We start from the raw sequence: 19935 nt of genomic DNA on the forward strand, positions 1-19935 counted from the left end.
AACTCTCGTCTGATAGCCCTCGGCGAGGCGAGTCGGACGAGTACAAAAACGTGGGTAAGGCGTGCATGTCGGGCGGGTTGGCTGCAGGAAGAAGTTGCCTAGGGTGTGGTCGGGTGGATGAAGGGGGCCCTTCTCTGGGTTCGGGGCTTGGAGCCATCCCGGTACCCTGTCGTGCGGGTCCCGGATGCCAGCACGCTGGACTTGCACTCAAGCCCGTGCTCCCTTCCCCATTTGCCGTTCCCTCCCGTCCCCTTGTTGAACTTTTCCTTCCTCCCACTTCTGCACCGCTCGCTTTCTCTTCTCTTTTTTCCCTCAACATCACTGCCCCGGCGTGCAGCCCTCTCCGTCCACCACCGCGCTTCGGTCCGCAATCGGGGTCACTTACACCGACGAGATCGCATCTGCACCCGCCTTTTTACACGCGGGTCCCAGCCCGTTGACGCCCCCCCCACGGTTTCTTCTCATCAGCCTTGCATGCTCGCCGCGAGCTACCTTCCTGGGCACCCGCTGGCCACCAAAACCCTGACCCTCTCTCCACCCAATCCGCCGCGGTTCGCGACGGCCTGCCACAACACGGGTCCCGGGACACCACAACGCGTCCCAACCAGCCCACAACCACCGCGCTTCACGCCAGCGCTTCACGCAGAACCCCCAGTTTTGACTTTATACGATCTGCGAGGCTGAGATATCAGCCTTGCAGCAGTTTTGGGGGCGGGGGGATCTCTCGCTTGGACCTCATTCTCATCTCGCCGGACTCTCTCTCTCTCTCTCTCTCTCTCTCTCTCGCTCTCTCGCTCGTCCCGGAACCGTTTCTCCCCTCCGCATAACCCCGACGGACGACCACCGCCAGGATGGTACGATGCGACCTCCCCGCCACTCCCGAGACCCACCATGTCGCTGACACCATGTTTCTCTCAGGTTCTCTTCAAGCGCAAGCCGGTGCAGTTCCTGCCCGTGCCCGAGATCGAAGATGAAGACCAAGAGGTGCGCACCCGGATGATATCCCCGCCCCTGCTGGCGGCCAATTGATCGCCGTTGGGACTCTAACCACCTGTCTTGGGATATATAGGTCTGGCATATTCCCCAGACCGGCGAGATCTTTCTCACATATGAGGACTACTTGCACAGGTATGTGTTGGGAACCCCCATTCCTTCACATATCCCCTTGAATCGGCTGCTGTGAGGAGAAGGTGAAATTACTTACACCACTCGGTAGAATGGATTTCTACAAACAGGTACGTTGGCCCCCCCCTCCGAGTGCGCCAGCTCGCTGATGGGAGTGGGAAAGAGGCTTACACACATTCTAGAAACGCTTCATATGTACCATCAGCGGCCATTCCGGTCTGACTTTTTTCGACGCTCTCGAGAGTGAGGTAGGCCCACGTTACCCCGCTTCCTCGCTGTTCTTCTGATCTCCCTAGCTCTCCGCTTCCGGCGGACAAGTCACTGACGAAGGAGGGTTCTCCCTTTAGCTCGCCGGCGCCGCCGAGGTAGATCAAGCGTTCCCCGAAGCCCTCAAAGGGCCCATCCTTCGGCGCGTTCAGTTCCAGACCGTGTCCCGCATCGATACCCTAGTCGACCAACTCTACGATGAGTTCAAGAACGACTATTACCCCGGAGAGGCCGTCACCGTGCACATTTTGGGAGGCGAGAGGCTCCAGGGCGTCGTGAGGGACAAGACTCGGTTCGGCAGCAAGGTGCTCCCCGACGGCACCCTCACCCCGCCCTTCTCGCGCTACTTTGTCAGCCTGGACGAGCGACCGGACGAGGAGGCCGTGGTGGACGACTCGCACATCTTCCGCGACCGCAAGGTATTCACCAAGGCCGTCCTGCGCTCCTTCATCAAGAAGACGGTAACGAGGGAAGCATGGAACGGCGCCCCGTGGCTGGTCAAGCACGACGTGGCCGAGAAATACCACATCGACACGCGCATCCCGCCGCATCTGCGCTACGACAACAAACTCCTCGAGCGCAAGCAGCTGCAGCTCCAGAAGAAGGCATCGCAGTTCGACCCCACCATGGTGACTCCCACGCCCGTCAGCCCCACCGGCCTCAAACTCCCCGAGCTGAAGCCCGCGCCGAAAAGCCACAAGTCCAAGGCGCAACAGGCTTTCCAAGCACAACAGCATGCGATCAAGGGGAAACATAGCACGTTTGGAGGCCACGAGCCCGGCTCGTTCGTCCACCTGCCGCTTCCCGGCAACCCTTTCCAGTTCCCAATGTCCTTCCGTGGCCAGGTGCCTCCGCCCGTCGTCAGGCAACGCGAACCGACGCCCCCGCCGCCGCCTCCGAAATATCCGATCGAGGACTTGCAGGTCGAGCCTCGGAAGCTTGTCCGGCCGCAGCTGAAGTACCTGTGCAGGGATACGCCGGTCGAAGTCCAGCCCGATTCAAAGTCGCCCCAGAGCGACAAGATTCGCATGAAGTCGGTGGGACCGCTGCTCGAGACGTGGGACACGCTGAATGTCTATTGCGAGATCTTCAAGCTGGACTCGTTCACCTTTGACGACTTTGTGGAAACCATGCTGGTCGCCTCGGCCGAGACGCCGGTCCAGCTCTTCGACGAGATTCATTGCGCTGTGCTCAAGATCCTGGTCGATTCCGAGGCGGAGGGCGGCAAAGTGCAGATTCAGTTGCCGGAGTTGGAAGAGGAGGACGAGGAGGAGGAGGAGCAGGAGGAGGAGGAGGAGGAGGAGGATGAAGAGGAAGAGCAAGAAGAGAACGCCGCGCGTACGCCTGAACCCGAACCACAACCCTCGGGCCGCGCGACTAGGAGAAGCGTGGCCAGAGCGGAGGCGGAGAGGCTGGCGGCGGAGGCGGCAGCAGCGGAGAGGGAGTTGCGAGAAGCCGAGAATGCACCGAAGCATCGGGCGGAAGAGCTGCTCCGGGATTACGACTGGATTGAGCACCTGAGGAAGCGCGATTTCAGAGAGGGCGGCTGGCAAATGATCATGGTCGGCCTGTTGCACCACCTCTCGAGGAATGAGCGGCTCCACGCGAGTTGCGAGGAGCTACTCCAGCAGCTGGTCCCGACCGATATCGAGCCCAGCCAGGAAACGGTGCGCCAGAGATACTCTGTCCTGGACGTCAACTACCGCGTCCAAGCGCTGCAGATCATCTGCATGCTCACGTCGGAAACCAAGGCAGTCCGCGGTTACATGGAGGATTGCAGTGAGACAATGACGGCGTACAGAAAGGAGAAGATCGAGTGGCAGAGGAAGAGGAAACAACTGTGGGTGCATTTTCTCCTCGCCCGCTGCGGAACTGTGTGATGATTGCTAAAACCCAATCCCAGGATCGAGGATCTCAAGGCTCTCAACGACCAGCGGAAGATTCTCCTACCCGACAACCTGCCTCCGAGCCCGCCTCTGGAGCCAGTCAAGACCAATGGGGACGTCAAGATGTCGGATGTTGAGGACCTCCCCGCCAACACATCGGATGAGGTTCCGGACACGGACGAGGACGGCCCGACGAGGAAACTACGCCGGGCAAACGATCGCGCCGCAGAACGCAAACGCAAGGCGGAGAAGGAGCAGGAACGGAAGGAGAAGGCCGAGGCGGCTGCCAAGATGCCGAAGCAGTCGAAGCAGTTTCAGCGGGTGCTTAAGGACATCCAGAAGAAGGAGGACGAGATTGCCGAGTGCGAGCGCGAGATTGCAGTCATCGACAATGACCTGCGCGAGGCCGACTGCCCGCGCACGCGCGTGCTCGGAAAGGACCGCTTCTGGAACAGGTACTACTGGTTCGAGCGCAACGGCATGCCTTACGGCGGCCTGCCCGATAGCTCGACCGCCTGGGCTGGGTATGCCAACGGGTGCATCTGGGTGCAAGGCCCGGACGAGCTCGAGCGCGAGGGATACATCGACATGGCGCCTGAGTATCAGGACGAGTACAAGGCCAAGTTCGGCATGACGGTTCCGGAGCGCAAGAAGATGGAAGAGGGCACCACCAGCGTGTTCAACGCCTTCCAGTGGGGCTACTATGCCGATCCAGAGGACGTCGACGCCCTCCTCGCCTGGCTCGACCCGCGGGGTTTCAATGAGCTGAAGCTGCGCAAGGAACTGGTCAACTACCGCGACAAGATCGTGACCAACATGGAGAATCGCAAGAAATACCTCGCCGAATCCGAGAAACAGTTGAAGGAAAAGAACGCCCAAAATGACGCCGAGTCTGCCGCGGGCCCGGCGTCTTCCGCTAACGCCACCATCACCACCACCACCACCACCACCACCAAGCGAATGAGCACTCGCGCCCGCGGTGTGACAACCATTTCGGCCGCTCGCCTGCAAGACCAGGCCGACGAGTCAGAGCAAGCAGCCGCGGCGGCGGCGGCGGCGGCGGCGTCGTCATCATCATCATCAGAGAAGACGACGAAGCCGAAATATTACCGCTGCATGAATTGGCAGAACACGATGGCACTGGACGAGATTGGACACCTGCACAGCGTAGAACCGCTGCCGGCGAGGCCGCGGAAGGCGACGAAGAAGAAGGAGGCGGCGATGGCTGCGGCTGCTGCCAAGGAGGCTGCTGCGAAAGAGGCAGCCAATGCGGACTCGGGGGAGATGATGGTGACGCGGAAGAGGGGAAAGCAGAGTGCGGGAGGCAGGTGACAAGCCGAAATCTCTCTCTCTCTCTCTCTCTCTCTCTCTCTTTTTTTTTTTTTTTTTTTTTTTTTTTTTTTTTTTTTTTTTTTCTCCGTTGAGGCTGGTGTTGGGCTCAGTTCGCCAGGACGCGACACAGCCCCGTGCCGTTCCGAATAGTCTTGCCAGGGTTAGGGCTGGGCGTGCAAAAAAGGTTGCGTGTGCTGTTTTGGGTTCTTTTCTTTTTTGGGGGGGGCAGATGCTTCAGAGTTATGGCATGTAATGGTGTCGTGGTGCTGTTGTTATGGGTGGCTGGTGGGTGCATTGAAGGGAGCCCCTGGGAGCCCCTGGATTGTGGTGGCTTGATTGTCTGTTTTTTTGATCCTCTTCATTTTCGGCTTTCTTGCGGGGGCGCTTGTTACCAAGGTAGATGTGGTATGGTGCGATACACGGGGATGAGCATTTGCATTGTTCCGCAACTGCTGTATTTCGGTGAAGAGGGTTGTCTGTTGACAGCCCTCGACTGCTGGTTGGCGTCTCGTGAACATTCACTACTACTTCCACCATCCGGCCTTCCAGTTCAAGGCGCATGGAGGTATGGGGTATATAGAGGAACACAGGATTTTTGGTTAGGGTCTCAATCATGTTGATATCTTATTCAAAGTATATACACTCCAGTGTTGTCTTGGGCCTGGTGCGTAGAGTACATACAGGAAGCAGTGAACTACGTGGTATACATACAGAGATTGCGTACCTTGTGAATGGTTGGGCGGCTTACACAGTATAATCAGTTAAGAGGTCTCGAAGGTTGGGGCTGGTATGGGAGGTCGCATTCCGGGAACAGTTGAGCACCGACCAGGCTTGGCAATGCACGAGCGGGATATACCTGTGGGCGGCGATTGGAGGGGTCCAGGCAGGTTGGCTGCACCTCACTCAGCAACCATTATTTTTCTTGGAAGGCACAGGTTTGTTTGGCCTTGACTTTTGATTTATATATGCTAAGAAGCGAGCTGTACCTCCCGTTTTTTTTTTTGTTATCCAATAACCACAGCCCCGAAGTCTATCTCTCTATCTCTCTATCCTCTATGATAACTCATGCCCATGTTCATGCTCATGCTCATGCTCATATGAGACCCAACCCGTGGTATCTCGTGAACTCCCTCGAAAAGAAAGGAACAGAGAGAGAAGGGGGGGGGGAAGAAAAGAGAGATGAAAAAGAAGAAAAAAAGAAAGAAAATTATAGATGCATGCGAAGCCGTATTAACCCCCTTTATGTTGAGCAATTCCCTCGTCCGGTTCTAGTTCTTCTTCTCTTTTGATTCATCTCCATCGCCAACCACGGTCCCCTCGTCCTCGCTGAGGACCGCCAACCTCCCATCCCCGCTTGATCCGGCACGAGAAGCACCACCAGCAGCACCACCAGCACCAGCAGGTACCCCCTGCTGCTGTGGTGGTTGTTGTTGGCCCTGGGCGGCCTGCTTCAGCATCTTCTCCAGCACGGCGGCGGCCTCGGCGGCGTACTTGCAGCTGCGGCGGATCCTGGCGCCGTAGCGGTAGAAGAGGAAGGGGAAGGGCATGCAGGCGAGGGCGAGGAAGGCGGGGACGGTGCTGGCCCAGTGGATGCCCAGGTCGTCGTACATGTAGGGGGTGAAGAGGGGGAAGGCGGCGCCGAAGAGGGAGCGCAGGACGGAGTTGGCGGCCAGGACGGAGGCGGCGAAGACGGTGTAGCTGTCGATCATGTAGGACAGCAGCGAGAGGAAGACGAGGACGAGCCCGGCGGCGAAGAAGGCGGACGCGATGATGGGCACCACCCAGTGCACGCCGGGGCCGTTGGTCCAGGCGAACCAGAAGAGCCCGACGGGCAGCAGGACGGAGCCGACGATGGCGGGCGGGAGGCGGGCCTCGGGCGGGGCCATGCCGCCCGGGCTGGCCGCCGCCACCCGGCCGTACCGCCTGTTGTCGATCATGGAGTAGGCGACGGCGAACAGCATGCCGACGGCGACGCCGATGAAGGCCAGCCCGCCGATGCCGGGGCTCCAGCCGCGGTTGATCTGGAAGACGATGGGGAACGCGGCGAAGAGGAGGTAGAGGGTGCCGTAGACGATGGCCATGTAGATGGCCGTCAGGAAGACGATGGGCTCCCGGAAGAGGAGCACCCACGGCCGGATCAGCGTCGTCTTGACCTGCTGCGACCGCGGCGTCGTGACGTGCAGCTCCATCTTGGACCGGTACACCTTGCCCGTCATCTGCGACAGCTTGGCCGCCCGCCGGCGGAGGAGCACCGGCGCGTACGTCTCGGGCACGCAGAGCGAGCAGACGATCCAGAGGAGGCCCGTGAAGGTGGCCATGAGGCCTTCGACCCAGCGCCAGCCCGCGGATTCGCCCTTTTTTTTGGAGGGGGTTGGAAACGTGTTAGCCTCCCCGACGCAAATGTTCTGAACCAGACGCGTTTGTCATGGTCAAGTGAGAATGATAGGGGAGGAAAACAGGGGGAAAAAAAACTTACGAGGAAACCGCCCGCGATGGGACCGATGGTGGGACCCAGGAAGGGAGCCATGGCAAAGATAGTCGTGGCAAGACCGCGCTCTGGATTAACAGAGTATCAGCACACCGACCGATCCCGTAATTCTTAAGACCCTGTGCCGGTCACGACGTTGCTTTGCTTACCCCTGGCGTTAAACATGTCGGCAATCACCCCGCCCGAGTTCGTCAGGGGCGACGAGCCAACTGCGCCGGCGAAGAAGCGCAGGATGATGAGGGTCTGGATGTTCTGAGCACCCGCCGCGCCAGCGCTGAAGGCGGCCAGACCAAGATACGTGATGAAGAAGACAATCTGTCTCCCCTTGAACTCTATCCAATCCAACCGTCAGTATCAACGTCTTTCCCTCCCCCGTTTTGCTTCCCCGAGACGGCGACGTACCACTAAGGGGTGCCCATAGCAACGGCCCGACGGCGAAGCCGAGCACGAACAGCGAGACACCCAGGATGGCCACGATGTTAGCCACCCGGAAATACCGGACCACCTCCGAGATGCCACCCGTGTATGCCGTGCTGACGAAGGTCACGGCAAGCGTGGCTACGGCCTGGAGCAGGGTGATGGCCCATTTCTTGCCCCGCGAGAACTGCGTCGGGTTGCTCGCGTCCTGGGGGAGAAAGTCGACGACATAGGGCGACTCGGCCGTTCCCTCGCCGGGATACCTGTAGTTCAGGACGGCATCGGTGACGCCGTCGGGGCGGAGGACCAAGAACCAGTGTGGCGGGTTGTTGCGGCCCTGTTGGGCCTCGACGTCTGGGCCCGAGTTGACCGCTTCCTTGACCGTGATGGACGACGAGGACGACTGCGGTTGGGCCATGTCGCGCGAGAGAGAGTGTGTGTGTGTGTGTTCGTGACCTGGCGCTGCTTCCTTATCCACAGTACCGGTGGTGGGGGGAGGGGTCTATACCATCCACCATACAATGATTCATGAAGTGTTGGTCCCAGAAGAAGGAAAAGAAAAAAGAAGGGGGGGGGTTGTGTGGGTGGGTTCCAGGGCTCCAAGAAGATCTCGGGCTTAGCTGTGTAGATCAGATATCGGCAGCCGCGCTGACGAGGGGGCGTCCAGAAGTCCCTCAACGCTATATACGGCCAAGACTGGGGCAGAGATGTTTTAAGTCCGAGTGCGAACCCGTCGAACCCATCATCTCAAGTAGCACATCGCCTTGCTCGAATCCCGTTCCCGATCTTGACACGGGGACCCACCACCGCCAACACGACCCGTGTACCCACGGTTTTCAAGCCTTTCCGCAGAAACTATACACAGTATTACACGATTACTCAACTGTTCCGCAGAGGAGCGGCCCTTTTCATATCCCCATATCTCCGAAAGGACCAGGTCCCACTCGACTCCCATGCTCTCTCACCCAGCACCTGCAGAGTAGTATTGGGGTCGTTGGGGCCTGTTTGGCATTGCGCACGTACTGTACCCGTTGGTTCAAGAAAAAGACCGTAAGGGGACAGCAGTGGGCGGCTAGGGCCGAGGTATGATGTATGGCGGCGGCGTTTCGAAGCCAGCGTTTGACGGTCTCTTTGCGTGGTTCACCCCTCGTTCGTCACTGATGTGCCACGTTTATTCCCGGGCCATGGCCGTGGAATCCATTGCACTGCCGAGTCCTCGGTATGCAGCACACTAGTGTACTCCGTACAATACGCAACACTACGCATTCCGCAGCGTTCTGCACTCGTGTCCTGGCGGCCCCTGAACTACAGGTGTGACGGGATTGCGAATTCCCTATCTGCTATGGAGTCCCACGACTCCACCCGGACATGATTCTGGAACGCTTCCTCTGACTTTTGGTTCGATGGCGCACATATAGTCGTGGCCGATGACCCCATATCCGGGCATTCTGCATCGTGCTCAAGAGGTTCTCAAAATGAGGGGCCCTGTATGATGCTGTCACGGCTGGATGCTCTTGTTCGGTATTTGTCATATCGGCCTTAGCACAAAGGCCGACAAGGATTGAAGACCATACCGAGTAACTCATCCGTAGTTGTAGGATCGGGAGGGAACGCGTTCGCTTCCGTGTGCGGCACCGAGGGCCCACCGTGGGCCCACGGAACGATGTGGCCTCCGAGTGCCGGCATCTTGGCATAAGACTACAAGTATTTCTCTCCCAGAAGCGAGCCGAAGGTGCCGATGGGGTCGTTCATCGGCGGGTTTGAGACCATAAAACGCCGAAAGCCGTGATCTCGGACAGCGCTGCCTTGGTTTCAGATCTCGAACTGAAGAGGCGAGCAGTAGGGTATTCCGTATAATCGGGGCCTCCCCTGTAATGTATGTGGTTGCCGATGGCCAAAATGAAAATTTGTCTTTTGACGTGGATTTTGGCTGCAAAATCGCTTAAGGAAAGAGAAAGAAAGAGAAGAGGAGACAGAGGAAAGCAGAAAAGGAGAGCGGAGAGAATGTACAGATCACATGCCAGTGACGACGTAGTAGGATCAGAGCAAAACTCGGCGCGGATATGGCGTTAAACGGTCAATCCTATGCCCGATCGCCAGGTTTTGTTGCAGCAACGTATGTAACGTCGTATACACAGTACTTCGTACTTGAACATAGAAGTGGTGTGGGGGCCCAAAGGGAAGGCGGGCTCTCGAGTCGCCTGAAAGGTTGTCATGCACGGTAGGTACGAACAATGGCCAAGTCGTGACTCGAGTGGCGAGAGGCAACCAAGCGCACATCGGTACCCACCCGTTCAGCCCTACCTTGGTTTACTACACTAACCTAGAGTGGGGCCACAACCTGGTGCCAAGAGAAATCTAAAATGTTCTACGCTTCGTACCTCCGTACACTACCTTACCGTCGTACACTACACTACACTACACTACATCTAACAAGCCACGCCGCGTTGTCCAAGATCGGTGCTGGTTGCTCTATCGAATTGGCTAATATGAGCACAGGCCTCGGTCGAGCATATACTCTCTCTCTCTCTCTCTCTCTCTCTCTCTCTCTCTCTCTCTTCTCTCTATTTCTCTCCCGTGGGCCCTGCAACCTGCAACCTGAAAAGTAAGGAATGTATGGACAAAATAATCCGTATAAAGTCTAGCGTATGTACTGTCTGTACCTACACTACGCGGTCATTCCATTCTCGGTTTTCGGCCAAGCAAACCGACCCTTGCGCTCTTCCCGCCTGTTTCAAATCCGAACCGTCGTTTCCACCTAAAGGCTCTTGGCATCCCAGTCCAACGGTTCTGCTACCGACTAAGGCTGCCGGAGGGTTGCTTGGTTGAACTTCTTGGCGCAAAGCCAAAAGCTTGGAACCTGCAAGTCAAACACATGGAACCGGGACCGGTCTCGATCGGCAGAGCCGAGGGCGCCATGGTGTTTATTCCGACCGGGGATGGCGGGATGCTGGTGTACCTGGGATGCGTTCAGGAACCCCACGGCGACGGGACCTAGATCGGGCAGCCGCTAGATACCGTCTTCCTGTACGACGTACTCAGCTCGAAATGGTATTATACCCAGCCCGCCACGGGAGAAGTCCCGCCGATGCGAGGGCGTTTCTGTGCTGGCGCGACCTGGGCGGCAGACCAGTCGAGTTACAACATGTAAGTTAACCCCTAGGGGGGGAGAGGGGGTGCTGACGTGGGAACGGCAGCTATCTTCTACAGCGGTGCAAGCATGCCCCCTGACAGAGCTGGCTTCAACGACGTCTACACGCTCTCCATTCCCTCGTTCGAATGGATCAAGATGTACCCAACCGACGACAAGAAGACCGGCTCCTATCCTAACCACTCTCTCACCTGCAACGTCGTTGACAATGCCCAAATGATTGTCCTTGGAGGCATCTTCCCCACCATGGACAGCTGCGATGTCCCTACCCTGTACGCCTCCACAACATGGACCTGGGCCTGCAGAACCAGGGCTCCGTGGGCGGAGGCGCCACCAAGACCGCGCCCGCGGATGGGTTTAGCAACCCGGACCTTCGCGTCCTCATGACACGCAAGGCCAGCATCGCAACCCGAACGCTCACTCGCGCCGTCTCCTCAGCAACCGGCGTCCCGGGGGCCAACGACGACTCTCTCTCGGCCAGCGCCATAGCCGGCATCGCTGTAGGGGGCGCCGTTGCCCTGCTGGCCCTCCTCGCCTCCCTCTTTTTCCTCATCCGTCGCTCCCGCCGTCGCAAATACGGCACCACCACCACTACCACCACCACCCTCCTCCAACCACACTTCTGCCCCGCCGGCCCGCCGGACTGGAGCTCCACGACGTACACTACCGGTCAGAACAGCCCCTGCTCGCCGCATAGCCCCTTTCCGGGTAACCCTCAGGCCAACGGGACCCGCCACGCTCCCGGACCAGCTGAACTACCGGCCTCCGTCGACGCTCCGCCGCCGCCGCCGCCGCCGCCGCAGCAACCAACACCTCCACCATCAGCACCGCCGCTCGCCTATCCCGGGACGAGCAGCAGGGTAATCTGCGGTACAGTCAGCGGAGTGTAACCTGGTGCAGACTCAACTGCAAGCATTCAGTTGTAGCGGCCGGCACGTTTCCGGGCAGCTCCATGACCGAGGTCGGCACAGGCACGGGCACGGGCACGGGCACGGGAACGGGAACGGGAACGGGCACCGGCAGCAGCGAACCCCACCCCGCGGACCAAGATCGACGCGGACGGCCGCGTGTGGGTGCAGGTCACCTCCCGCCTGGAGGGTCCGGAGCGGGGCCACCGGCTGGCGGGGTTGATGGAGGCGGCGACTGTGCGGAAGCACGGGTACGGCCCCCGGGCGGTCTTAGTTACCGGCCGAAGGGGGGCGGCGATGATGGGCTGCTTGGGGTGGGCCGGGCATCATCATCATCCCGCCGGGACGGAGCAGCAGCAGCAGCAGCAGCACGGACTGGAGCCGCAAGAGCTGAGCGCTGAGCCGAGCCCGGGTCCCTCGGATAGGGGAGCGGCGGAGCTGCCTGGGTCCGGGGCGGAAAGGGATGCGCATGGGCATCACGATGGACGGCCGAGGCACCTTACCTTCTATCACCCTGAATGTCGCGGTTGCGCTATACTACTTAGCGTATGGGAGGCTGGGTGGAATGAGGGGGGACATGCACGATGGGACGTAATGGTGGAGAAGGAAAACTTATGCGGTATCTAGCCACGCGCGCACTCGGTCGCAAAGGATTTATAAGTCCCTCGGGTTGCTCAAGTGACGATGGCCTAGTGCCGCTCTTCTTCTGGCCCCCCTCCAGATCCCTCTTTGGGGCTCGTTACAATACTATGCATAGGTAGATCGTTGGAGGAACTTTTGGCTCTCCTCGGTTTCGTTTCGGAATACCCACCATCTCGTTCATCCCGTGTCCGACAGCTTGGACACGACCACCCCTTCTGTGTCTCTCTGAACGCCAGCTAGCCCTCTGCGATCCTAGCCCTCCGCGATCCAGGCCTTACCTTTCCCACGACTCCTGCTTCTCAAGAGGATCGATCGAATGAGTGCACAGTCTTGTATGCCCCACCGACCCAAGAAACGGAGATAGGAAAAAAAAAGATTAATAAACACATTCAGTGATGGATTCGATGTCAGCCGCACACTCGAACGATAGAAAAAACTGCCTCGATGATTTCGCGAGACCCCGCTGTTGGTCAGAGTCGACCGCCCCGATCGCTCCCCATTAATGAAATAGAACTAACTGGGAACCCACATGGCTGGACGGACTCCAGATAAAGGCGAAGAAAATGAATAATGCCAGCCAAAAAAAAAAAAAAAAGGAAAAAAAATTTGAAGGCCAAGGCGCGAAGTCAGTCTCCCACTCCCCACAACCCTTCCCCAGTTCCAGTTCGGGTCGGATTCCGTCAGGGATCGGTCCGGTTCAGATCGGAGGCGTGTGGCGGCGATTGCGTGCTCTCTTTTCAGCCTTCCTCAAGGGACGCCGCTCGCCCGCCCCCCGGGAGGAAAAAGGGGGGGGGGGGGCGTTGCTGAGCGGATCGCACGGTCGCGCATGCATTCAACACGGCACGACGCGCAGGTGCCGAGGAGCCGCGGTAGCGTGCCTACGTGTAGGTATGCAGTATGTCTGTCGGGTGATGCAAACCAGACTGTCGGGACGTCTCCTTTTTCTTCTCCCTTTTTTTTTTCTGTCTCTCTGATCATGCAGCCAATCTTCTCTTTCCCCTTCTTCTTTTATTAACTGTATTATATTATGAACCTGTATGCGCTCGAGTATATTGCCACCCCCTGTGTTTCGTGTGTTGCCAGGCACTACTAAGCAGTAGTTCTCCAAATCGTGTACGAGAGCCTACTCGGTAGGAAGCAACGATTTGTACAATGTCTGCGAAACCGGAGAAGTCGGGCCTCCCTCCGGATTGGGCTCCGATCTGTGGGGCCGGCGCCGAGTGTAACGTTATGTACATACGAAGTAGTACGGATGAAATTTTCCTCGGTCGCGCACAAAGCGGCCGACAGACGTGTAGATCAGCAGGAAAAGTCAACGGAAAAAGGAAAATGTAAAAAAGAAAAAAGTAAGAAAGAAAGAAAGAAAGAAAGAAAGAAAGAAAAATAAAGGAGAGCAAGAAAGGGAGACGCGCAATGTGAGCGACCTCCTACTGCCTACATTACCTTGCCAGGGTGTTACCTAGTGCAACGTTATGCTATGAAGATGGATCTATGTACGGATTAACCCGTACATACAATACGCAAGGTACGTACGGAATCGTCCCACCGGCAGCTCCACGGTTGCTGCCGCGGTGTGGCCCAGTTGGAAATGCTCGATAAGGCCGGAGGAAGTTGCCCAAAGCCCGGCTGATGCTCATTGGGGGTCAATCCGCCGTCCTCGCACGTTGCCCGATTTGGAAGTGTTGTGACCTCTTATCAATTCGCCGTCACCCGGAGGAGGGACGTGCCTTGCAGCGATCAAGGCACAAAGCTCGATCCTTAGTAACAAGTTTATCAGATAAGGACTCTCGAATCGAATCAAATATGGCCGAAGACCGGCGAGAGTACCTGCAGCACTCATGCTCCATCAACGGTGCGTGGTGTGTGTTGTATGTGTGTACATACGAAGTAGGTATGGGCACGCACCAACCATGAATGGTATGTACGTACAGTACATATCTATATAGAGCACATACAAGCGGGTGTGGAAGGCAATAAACGGGCGCGCGGGGGTCAGTTTGCACCCCCACCTCGGCTCCGCGTCGGTGTTTTGGGGGTTGTCCGAGTTTCTACTCCGTACATACACTACTACGCTTCCGAGTCGTGTGTGCGAATCTACCAACCCGTACGACACAAAACCTGGACCGGTTATCAAAAGCGGCGGTAGCCGGGGCCGATAAAGTGTCACGACATTCTGTATTCCATCCGAAAAGGAATTTAAGCGCCATCCGTACCTATTGCACTCCGGCCCGCGATATTGTATGAGAGCCATGCATAGGCCTAGCCGCCTATGCAGTCCACTGAACTGATCCATCCACGGACAGTTCAGATGATGCATCGTCTTCGCCGAAACCGACTGCCGCAACTCGTGCGGCATGTACGAACGACCCGTGGCCTCGGCTCGGACTACACCCTGCAACTGGCGTGCGCCCTTGTTTGCCTATCGTCGGCGATGCATGGCCTCTCGAATCGGGAGCGAATCCCAACACGGCAGAGCGGGGAATGCAGAAACGGCAGTGCCGGATCCCGATGCATCCAGCTTTGTTGTTATGTACGTACTGCGTAGTGTTGTAGAAAGGCCCCGTTCCTTCCCGTCCCCATGTCGCCACGGGAGGGTAAGGTGGGACCATGAGACCACAGAGAGGGCAAGTCAATAATAGACCCTGGCGAGTCTGGCGTTGAGCATGTTGTCTAGCATAACAGAAGCTATCTTCCCGGCGAACCGTTGGTGCTCTCCCCACACCTAGGTGACTTAGCTACCAAGGTACTTGCCTAGTGCACCTGTTTAGAACACTGCTGGCGCAGAGCATATATAGCCTTGTGAAACCAGCTATCAAGGTTGCCCCCCACTCCAGGCAGGAGGGTCTAGACAATTAACGTAACCTTGACGGTTGGCACGGCACGATATTGCTCGCCTAACTCCTGTGTCATGTCGTGCAGCGCAAGTCAAACTGACGATTTGGTCAACCTGGGCAAGCAATGCACGGCCCCAACCTAACCAGTCGGGCGGCCAACAGGGTAGGGTAACTAACTGGTAGGCGTGGGGGACCGGATGACGGGCCCAGAAGGTGCAACGAGGAAAACGCCCGTTGTTTCAGCTCGGCTCGTGAAGCTGCCTGACCAGAGTCGGGTGAATTCGTACATTATCTGACAGGCACCACTCACCTTGCATTCTCACTAGCGATCAGGACCGGCCTAGGAGCTCGACCTAGGAAATAGTCGGATACAAAGTGCTAGTCAGGCGCCGCCGCGGCGTGCACTCTTGCCGCGAGCGGCAGCGTTGGAGTTGCATTTACGACCGTACAATACATAGTGTTGCAACAAGAAAGCTTCGCTCCCGGAACCGCAGGCCGCGATGCTGGTATACATCGTACTACACATACACATATCCATATGTGCGACCAACAAATGGCACGATAATAATGGGCCGGGCCCTGGGAATCGCATAGCTTACTCCGTACCTCGTTGATGATTACTAGGAAACCGAAGGGTCCAGATACACGGGCAGACCCTGCGAAACAGAGCATGTAGAGTGGGGCCGCTGGTCATGGAAGCCTGTGGCGTGATGAAGTTATAGGTCGTCGTCATCTGACACTTCCTTTTGGACGCTGACATGGTCAGCGTTTGCTATTTGGGGCAATGGATATCCTAGCAGGAGGCGTATTAGTAAAAGAAAGAAAATTGGCAGAAAAACTTCTCTGTACCAACATCTCACGTCCAGAACGCTAGAGGCTGACGGTCAGAGCGATGGGAACGTGCCTAGGCCCTAGTGTGACGGCTGAGAAGCGCCGTGGTGGCGGCATCGAGCAGATGACGAGCATTTGGGCATGTGTGGCTGTCCAGCGACACACAGAGTAGTGTGCTAGCACTCGCACACCCCCGTATGTAGTAGTACCTGCCTGTTCCTTCAAGCTCTAAAAAACCACCTTCAGGCAGGCAGGCCTCAACGTGGGAGAGAGCAACCTTGCTAGGCTGGTCCCCTCAATGTTTCCCCAAAACAACAAGGCAGATTCTTCGTCTAAGCTCCCTGATTGGCTGAAAGCTTCTGTTTCTCAATCCGTCCCTTCCTTCTGCGCCGCTGCGATCTCAACAGGGCACCCATCCAAGCTTTCTGATCTTGTAATTTGTGCATCATGCAATGACCGGCCGTCTTCATTTCGTAGGATTCCATGTATGTACGGACGTACACAGTACTTGTTTTGCGTCTTCAGCAAGGCGAGTCGCTACAGTCGCAAATTCCACAGATGCCCTCATTTCGAATGCACGCTGCATTATTCGGTACGGAAGTACAGAGTATGTATAATAATAGCCTTGACCATGGCTGGTGCAACACTTCTCCATCAATTCATGGCAGCGAAATATCACAACATTCTTGCAACATTTTTGGCGGCATTGTCCGTCGATCAACCTGGGCCCTGGGCCCTGGGCCCTGGGCCTTTGACCGATCCCATCATCGGCTGCACAGATTTGTCAATGGACTGTTCTCAAAGGCGAATCGACAAATCGACAGAGCATCGGGAAGTTCATCCCCCCGCCGTTTCACAACTGGCACACTGCCCTGCATGCAACCTGCGAGACTCTGGGACTCGGCACTAAACTGAGGAGCCAGGACGGGGGCATGGTACGAGCACGGGGCCACAGAGAGGGGCAGGGACCAGGGACAGGGACAGGGACAGGGACAGGGACAGGGACAAAGGCGGGAACAGGGCCCCGCCAGGGCTCCCCACACACTGGCGTCAGTCAATTCCGTCAATCTCTGCGTGAACTGCCTTTCCCCCCCCTCCAAAAAAAAAAACACCTTTCCCCTCAGCCCCTCGCGGGACAAGCTGCAATGCCTATTACAGGATGGGTTATTAGCTAATCGACGTGACGGATGGGAGGGCGTGACCTACAAGAGGACCGAAAACCCTCTCTCTCTCTCGTCGCTGACTTCCTCTGGCATTCACATACATTGTAGTTCTTCCATCGAAGATCACCATACACACCCTGTGATCGAGAACCGTCAAGCGGGGAAGCTCCGAGCATCAACTCCACGACCTTCTCACCGGTTAACCCACCCAGACCCTGCTCACGCCCGCTTCGCACCCGCCATCGCCCTTACCAAGGGTCCACCCAGCAACGGTGCAACTGGTGACCACAAACTGTTGTCACTCACCGCAGCACCAGCAACGGTGAAAGACGATTGGCCGATTTCCAAGTCCGACGATCTCCGTTCTCGGCTGTTCCCAGGAGGAACCGTCCGTATTCTGGGGTCGAAGGGGATCGAACCCCGATTAGGGGAGCGAGTCATCCAACGCAGAATAACAGAACGGGCAGCCTGCTTGCTTTCTCATCACTTGAACAGCGGGCCTCTCTCGCTCTTTTTTTTCTTCTTCTATCTGCATCAGCAGCCGGATTAGTTATTTGTTTGTGACATCTGCCAGACCGCACCCGCAGCCTCATAAACGAAGCTTTTCCAGCTCTCACTCAGGCATTGAGCGCCCCTCTTTGCGTTTTACAAGACCTAGCCTTCTGCTGTCCCACCCATCTCGACTTTCCTATTTGAGGACTCAGTCGACGCTCACACCGTCCGTTTCTGGACGCCCGTTGTGCTACTTCAAGCCAAACGAACGCCTGAAACTGCCCGGCCGTGACTTGTTGTTGCGAAAGAGCCTGTTTCCTGGCCCCGACAACACGTCCCGTTATCGAGGACGAACATTAGGACCCTTGGCCAACGAGGGTCTCACAACTATATCAAGCCGTCTTTGGGTTACCATTCGCTCCCGCCGGCAGTGACCGAATCTTCTTTTTTTGCGCCAGCCCTTGGGAATCCCACTCAGCCAAGCAGTCACATACATCATCGATCCGCGTTGTGAGCAACTATCGACTTGCAGCTGCGCACCACCAATCCACCGCCAACGCGACAGGGCAAGAAAATTCTCTTGCAGCGTACATAATTTGCCACCGCACGTACACCACATAGTCTATCGGTTCGTCAAACCCGCAAATTTCGGCCCTGTCTCCCTGGCTTGGCCGGCCAAATTTCGAGCTCAAATAAGGCCGTGACCGTCTGAAGCTCAACTTCGTCCCTATTATTTCTTCGTCCTTGGACTCGGACGTCGGTGCGGTTTTGAGCGTTCCCCCCGCGCTGGACTTGAACAGGGACTCGACCGAAACAGCGTCCCCACGCGCCTAGTGTACTGTACATACATACATACTCTCTTTACTTCTCTTCCCCCGGCCGGCCAATCACAAGGTGTTGCCAATGTACCACCAACGCCGAAGGTCCGGCCATGCCTCTGGCAACACTTCGTTGACGGACGTACGCAAAGCCGCCCCGGCGACCGACACTTCATCCAAGAAGCACTCGTCTCGTCCTTCCATCTCTAGGAGGGTCACACCCCAGAGCGCCCCGAAGCTCGGCAAAAGCCCTCGCGACCGGGAGAAGGAACTGGACGAGCAGCGTTGGTGGGACGAAGAGCGGGAGAGCTTCCCGCTCTATTGGTATGTTCTCAGCATTCCTTTTTTTTTTTTCCTCGGCGCGGTGTCCCACAGTGCCTCTCGTCTATACCCGTTCCCCCCTCAGAAACCTTCCGTTTTCATTCTCCCGCATTGTCACCTGATATGCACTTGATATGCAGGTGATCGGTGTTCACCCCAACCGCCCCCCCAGATTTATTTTGGTGGGGGGACGGGGGGGGGAGGGAAGTGAGGTTGATATCCCCGGGAAGCTGCCGTTCCTGCATAGCACTATCTTCTGCTCGACATCAAAGTACAAAAGCTGACTCGTCATTTCTTCTTCTCGCACAGCATGACTTGCGAAAAGCAGTTCGTTCCTCTAGATGACCAATCGCTGTACTGCTCTGAAGAGTGAGTTCGTTTTGAACAAGAGCCACATTCCAAGGAAAAGTGTTTTGTCCTAACACTCGTCTAGGTGTCGCCTGCATGACCAGAACAGCTCAAGCATCTCCGCCGCGCTGCCGAGCCGCTACACCAGCAGTCACCCGACCACCCAATATCCCTTCTACTCGGGCCCGCCAGAGCCCAGAGACATTATTCCCCGCGCCTCGCCGTCGCGCCCGAGCCCGACGCACGTCTCCCAGCCCGTCACCCCCGCATCTGCTATGGCAGCGCTCAAGTCGTTGTCCATCAGGCCCTCAAGTCCCACTTCGCCAGTAGGGACATACCACCAGGGCATCTGGCCGTTTGCTCGGAGCACTACGGCTACGAGCCCCAGCAGCTCCTACTCGAAGCAGACCACTGGTCTCTTCTCGTCGACCTACGACGGCGCCTACTACAGCGCAGCCGGCGATTACTATGGGACGAGCTCCGACCGGCCGCTCCCGTCCCGCAGGCCGGCTGCATACTCGAGACCCAAAAGCATCGAGCTGGTGACGCCAATGCTGGGTCGGTAGGCGGAGCTCCGCATGACCCCACCTTTTTATTTCCCTTGCCCCCCCCCCCCCCCCCCTTTTTTTTTTTGGGGGGGGGGGGGGGTTGGCGTGACGGGTGCAGCAAGACGGCTGCACCCATTCATTTGGGTCCAAGTCATGGTGCTCCCACCTGGTAACCTCTCTCGTGCATCTCACTCATCGATACTCGTCGATTTGGGGGGGAGGGGAAAATTTGCCAGAAACGCGATGCAACCTGCCGCAGCCGCGGGGTTGGATCTTGGAGCGAGCTCGAGAAGGGCACCGATGGCCTTTACAAAGCTGTCGTCAGCAAGAGCTGTCTGGCAGCCGGTTCGCTCCTTTTTTTGTG

General features: G+C 57.4%; 6 protein-coding genes across 6 annotated transcripts; 4 read left to right on the top strand and 2 right to left on the bottom strand.

Moving 5' to 3' along the window:
- Nucleotides 1-851: 851 nt before the first annotated feature.
- On the top strand, nt 852-4610 carry P884DRAFT_274111 (uncharacterized protein; the record flags this gene model as incomplete). Its single annotated transcript, XM_069442675.1, has 7 exons — nt 852-854; nt 919-984; nt 1070-1128; nt 1217-1235; nt 1308-1373; nt 1473-3232; nt 3296-4610. The coding sequence occupies 7 exons, from the start codon at nt 852-854 to the stop codon at nt 4608-4610; spliced, it is 3288 nt and encodes a 1095-aa protein (XP_069301800.1).
- Nucleotides 4611-4650: 40 nt separating this feature from the next.
- Nucleotides 4651-5350, top strand: P884DRAFT_253655 (uncharacterized protein). The gene has a single exon (XM_069440818.1). It carries the CDS (start codon nt 4853-4855, stop codon nt 5228-5230), a length of 378 nt encoding a protein of 125 aa, XP_069301801.1. The 5' UTR covers nt 4651-4852; the 3' UTR covers nt 5231-5350.
- Nucleotides 5351-5878: 528 nt separating this feature from the next.
- P884DRAFT_281828 (major facilitator superfamily domain-containing protein) lies at nt 5879-7960 on the bottom strand (the record flags this gene model as incomplete). Its single annotated transcript, XM_069443567.1, has 3 exons — nt 7501-7960; nt 7234-7430; nt 5879-6799 (listed from the first exon to the last, which is right to left on the bottom strand). The coding sequence occupies exons 1-3, from the start codon at nt 7931-7933 to the stop codon at nt 5879-5881; spliced, it is 1551 nt and encodes a 516-aa protein (XP_069301802.1). The 5' UTR covers nt 7934-7960.
- Nucleotides 7961-10735: 2775 nt separating this feature from the next.
- On the top strand, nt 10736-12201 carry P884DRAFT_266054 (uncharacterized protein; the record flags this gene model as incomplete). The annotated part of the gene is made up of 3 exons (XM_069441992.1): nt 10736-10927; nt 10972-11541; nt 11638-12201. 3 exons carry the CDS (start codon nt 10736-10738, stop codon nt 12199-12201), a joined length of 1326 nt encoding a protein of 441 aa, XP_069301803.1.
- Nucleotides 12202-13674: 1473 nt separating this feature from the next.
- P884DRAFT_305057 (uncharacterized protein) lies at nt 13675-15308 on the bottom strand. Its single transcript, XM_069445084.1, has 5 exons — nt 15152-15308; nt 14755-14886; nt 14497-14635; nt 14172-14429; nt 13675-14002 (listed from the first exon to the last, which is right to left on the bottom strand). Exons 2-4 carry the CDS (start codon nt 14794-14796, stop codon nt 14413-14415), a joined length of 198 nt encoding a protein of 65 aa, XP_069301804.1. The 5' UTR covers nt 14797-14886; nt 15152-15308; the 3' UTR covers nt 13675-14002; nt 14172-14412.
- A 3131-nt stretch (nt 15309-18439) lies between these two features.
- Nucleotides 18440-19589, top strand: P884DRAFT_189519 (uncharacterized protein; the record flags this gene model as incomplete). Its single annotated transcript, XM_069437440.1, has 3 exons — nt 18440-18678; nt 18985-19044; nt 19133-19589. The coding sequence occupies 3 exons, from the start codon at nt 18440-18442 to the stop codon at nt 19587-19589; spliced, it is 756 nt and encodes a 251-aa protein (XP_069301805.1).
- Nucleotides 19590-19935: the final 346 nt, after the last annotated feature.

Source organism: Thermothelomyces heterothallicus (genome assembly GCF_042370625.1).
Source record: "Thermothelomyces heterothallicus CBS 202.75 unplaced genomic scaffold P884_scaffold_1, whole genome shotgun sequence".
Taxonomy (NCBI): Eukaryota; Fungi; Ascomycota; class Sordariomycetes; order Sordariales; family Chaetomiaceae; genus Thermothelomyces; species Thermothelomyces heterothallicus.

Bases quoted from the DNA above. Each gene is read 5' to 3' on its own strand.
- P884DRAFT_253655 (XM_069440818.1), top strand. From the start codon at position 4,853: ATGGCATGTAATGGTGTCGTGGTGCTGTTGTTATGGGTGGCTGGTGGG.
- P884DRAFT_305057 (XM_069445084.1), bottom strand. From the start codon at position 14,796: ATGGGGACGGGAAGGAACGGGGCCTTTCTACAACACTACGCA. The intron at 14,636-14,754 runs GTACGTACATAA...CGCCGACGATAG, and splicing joins CCTTTCTACAACACTACGCA to GCAAACAAGGGCGCACGCCA.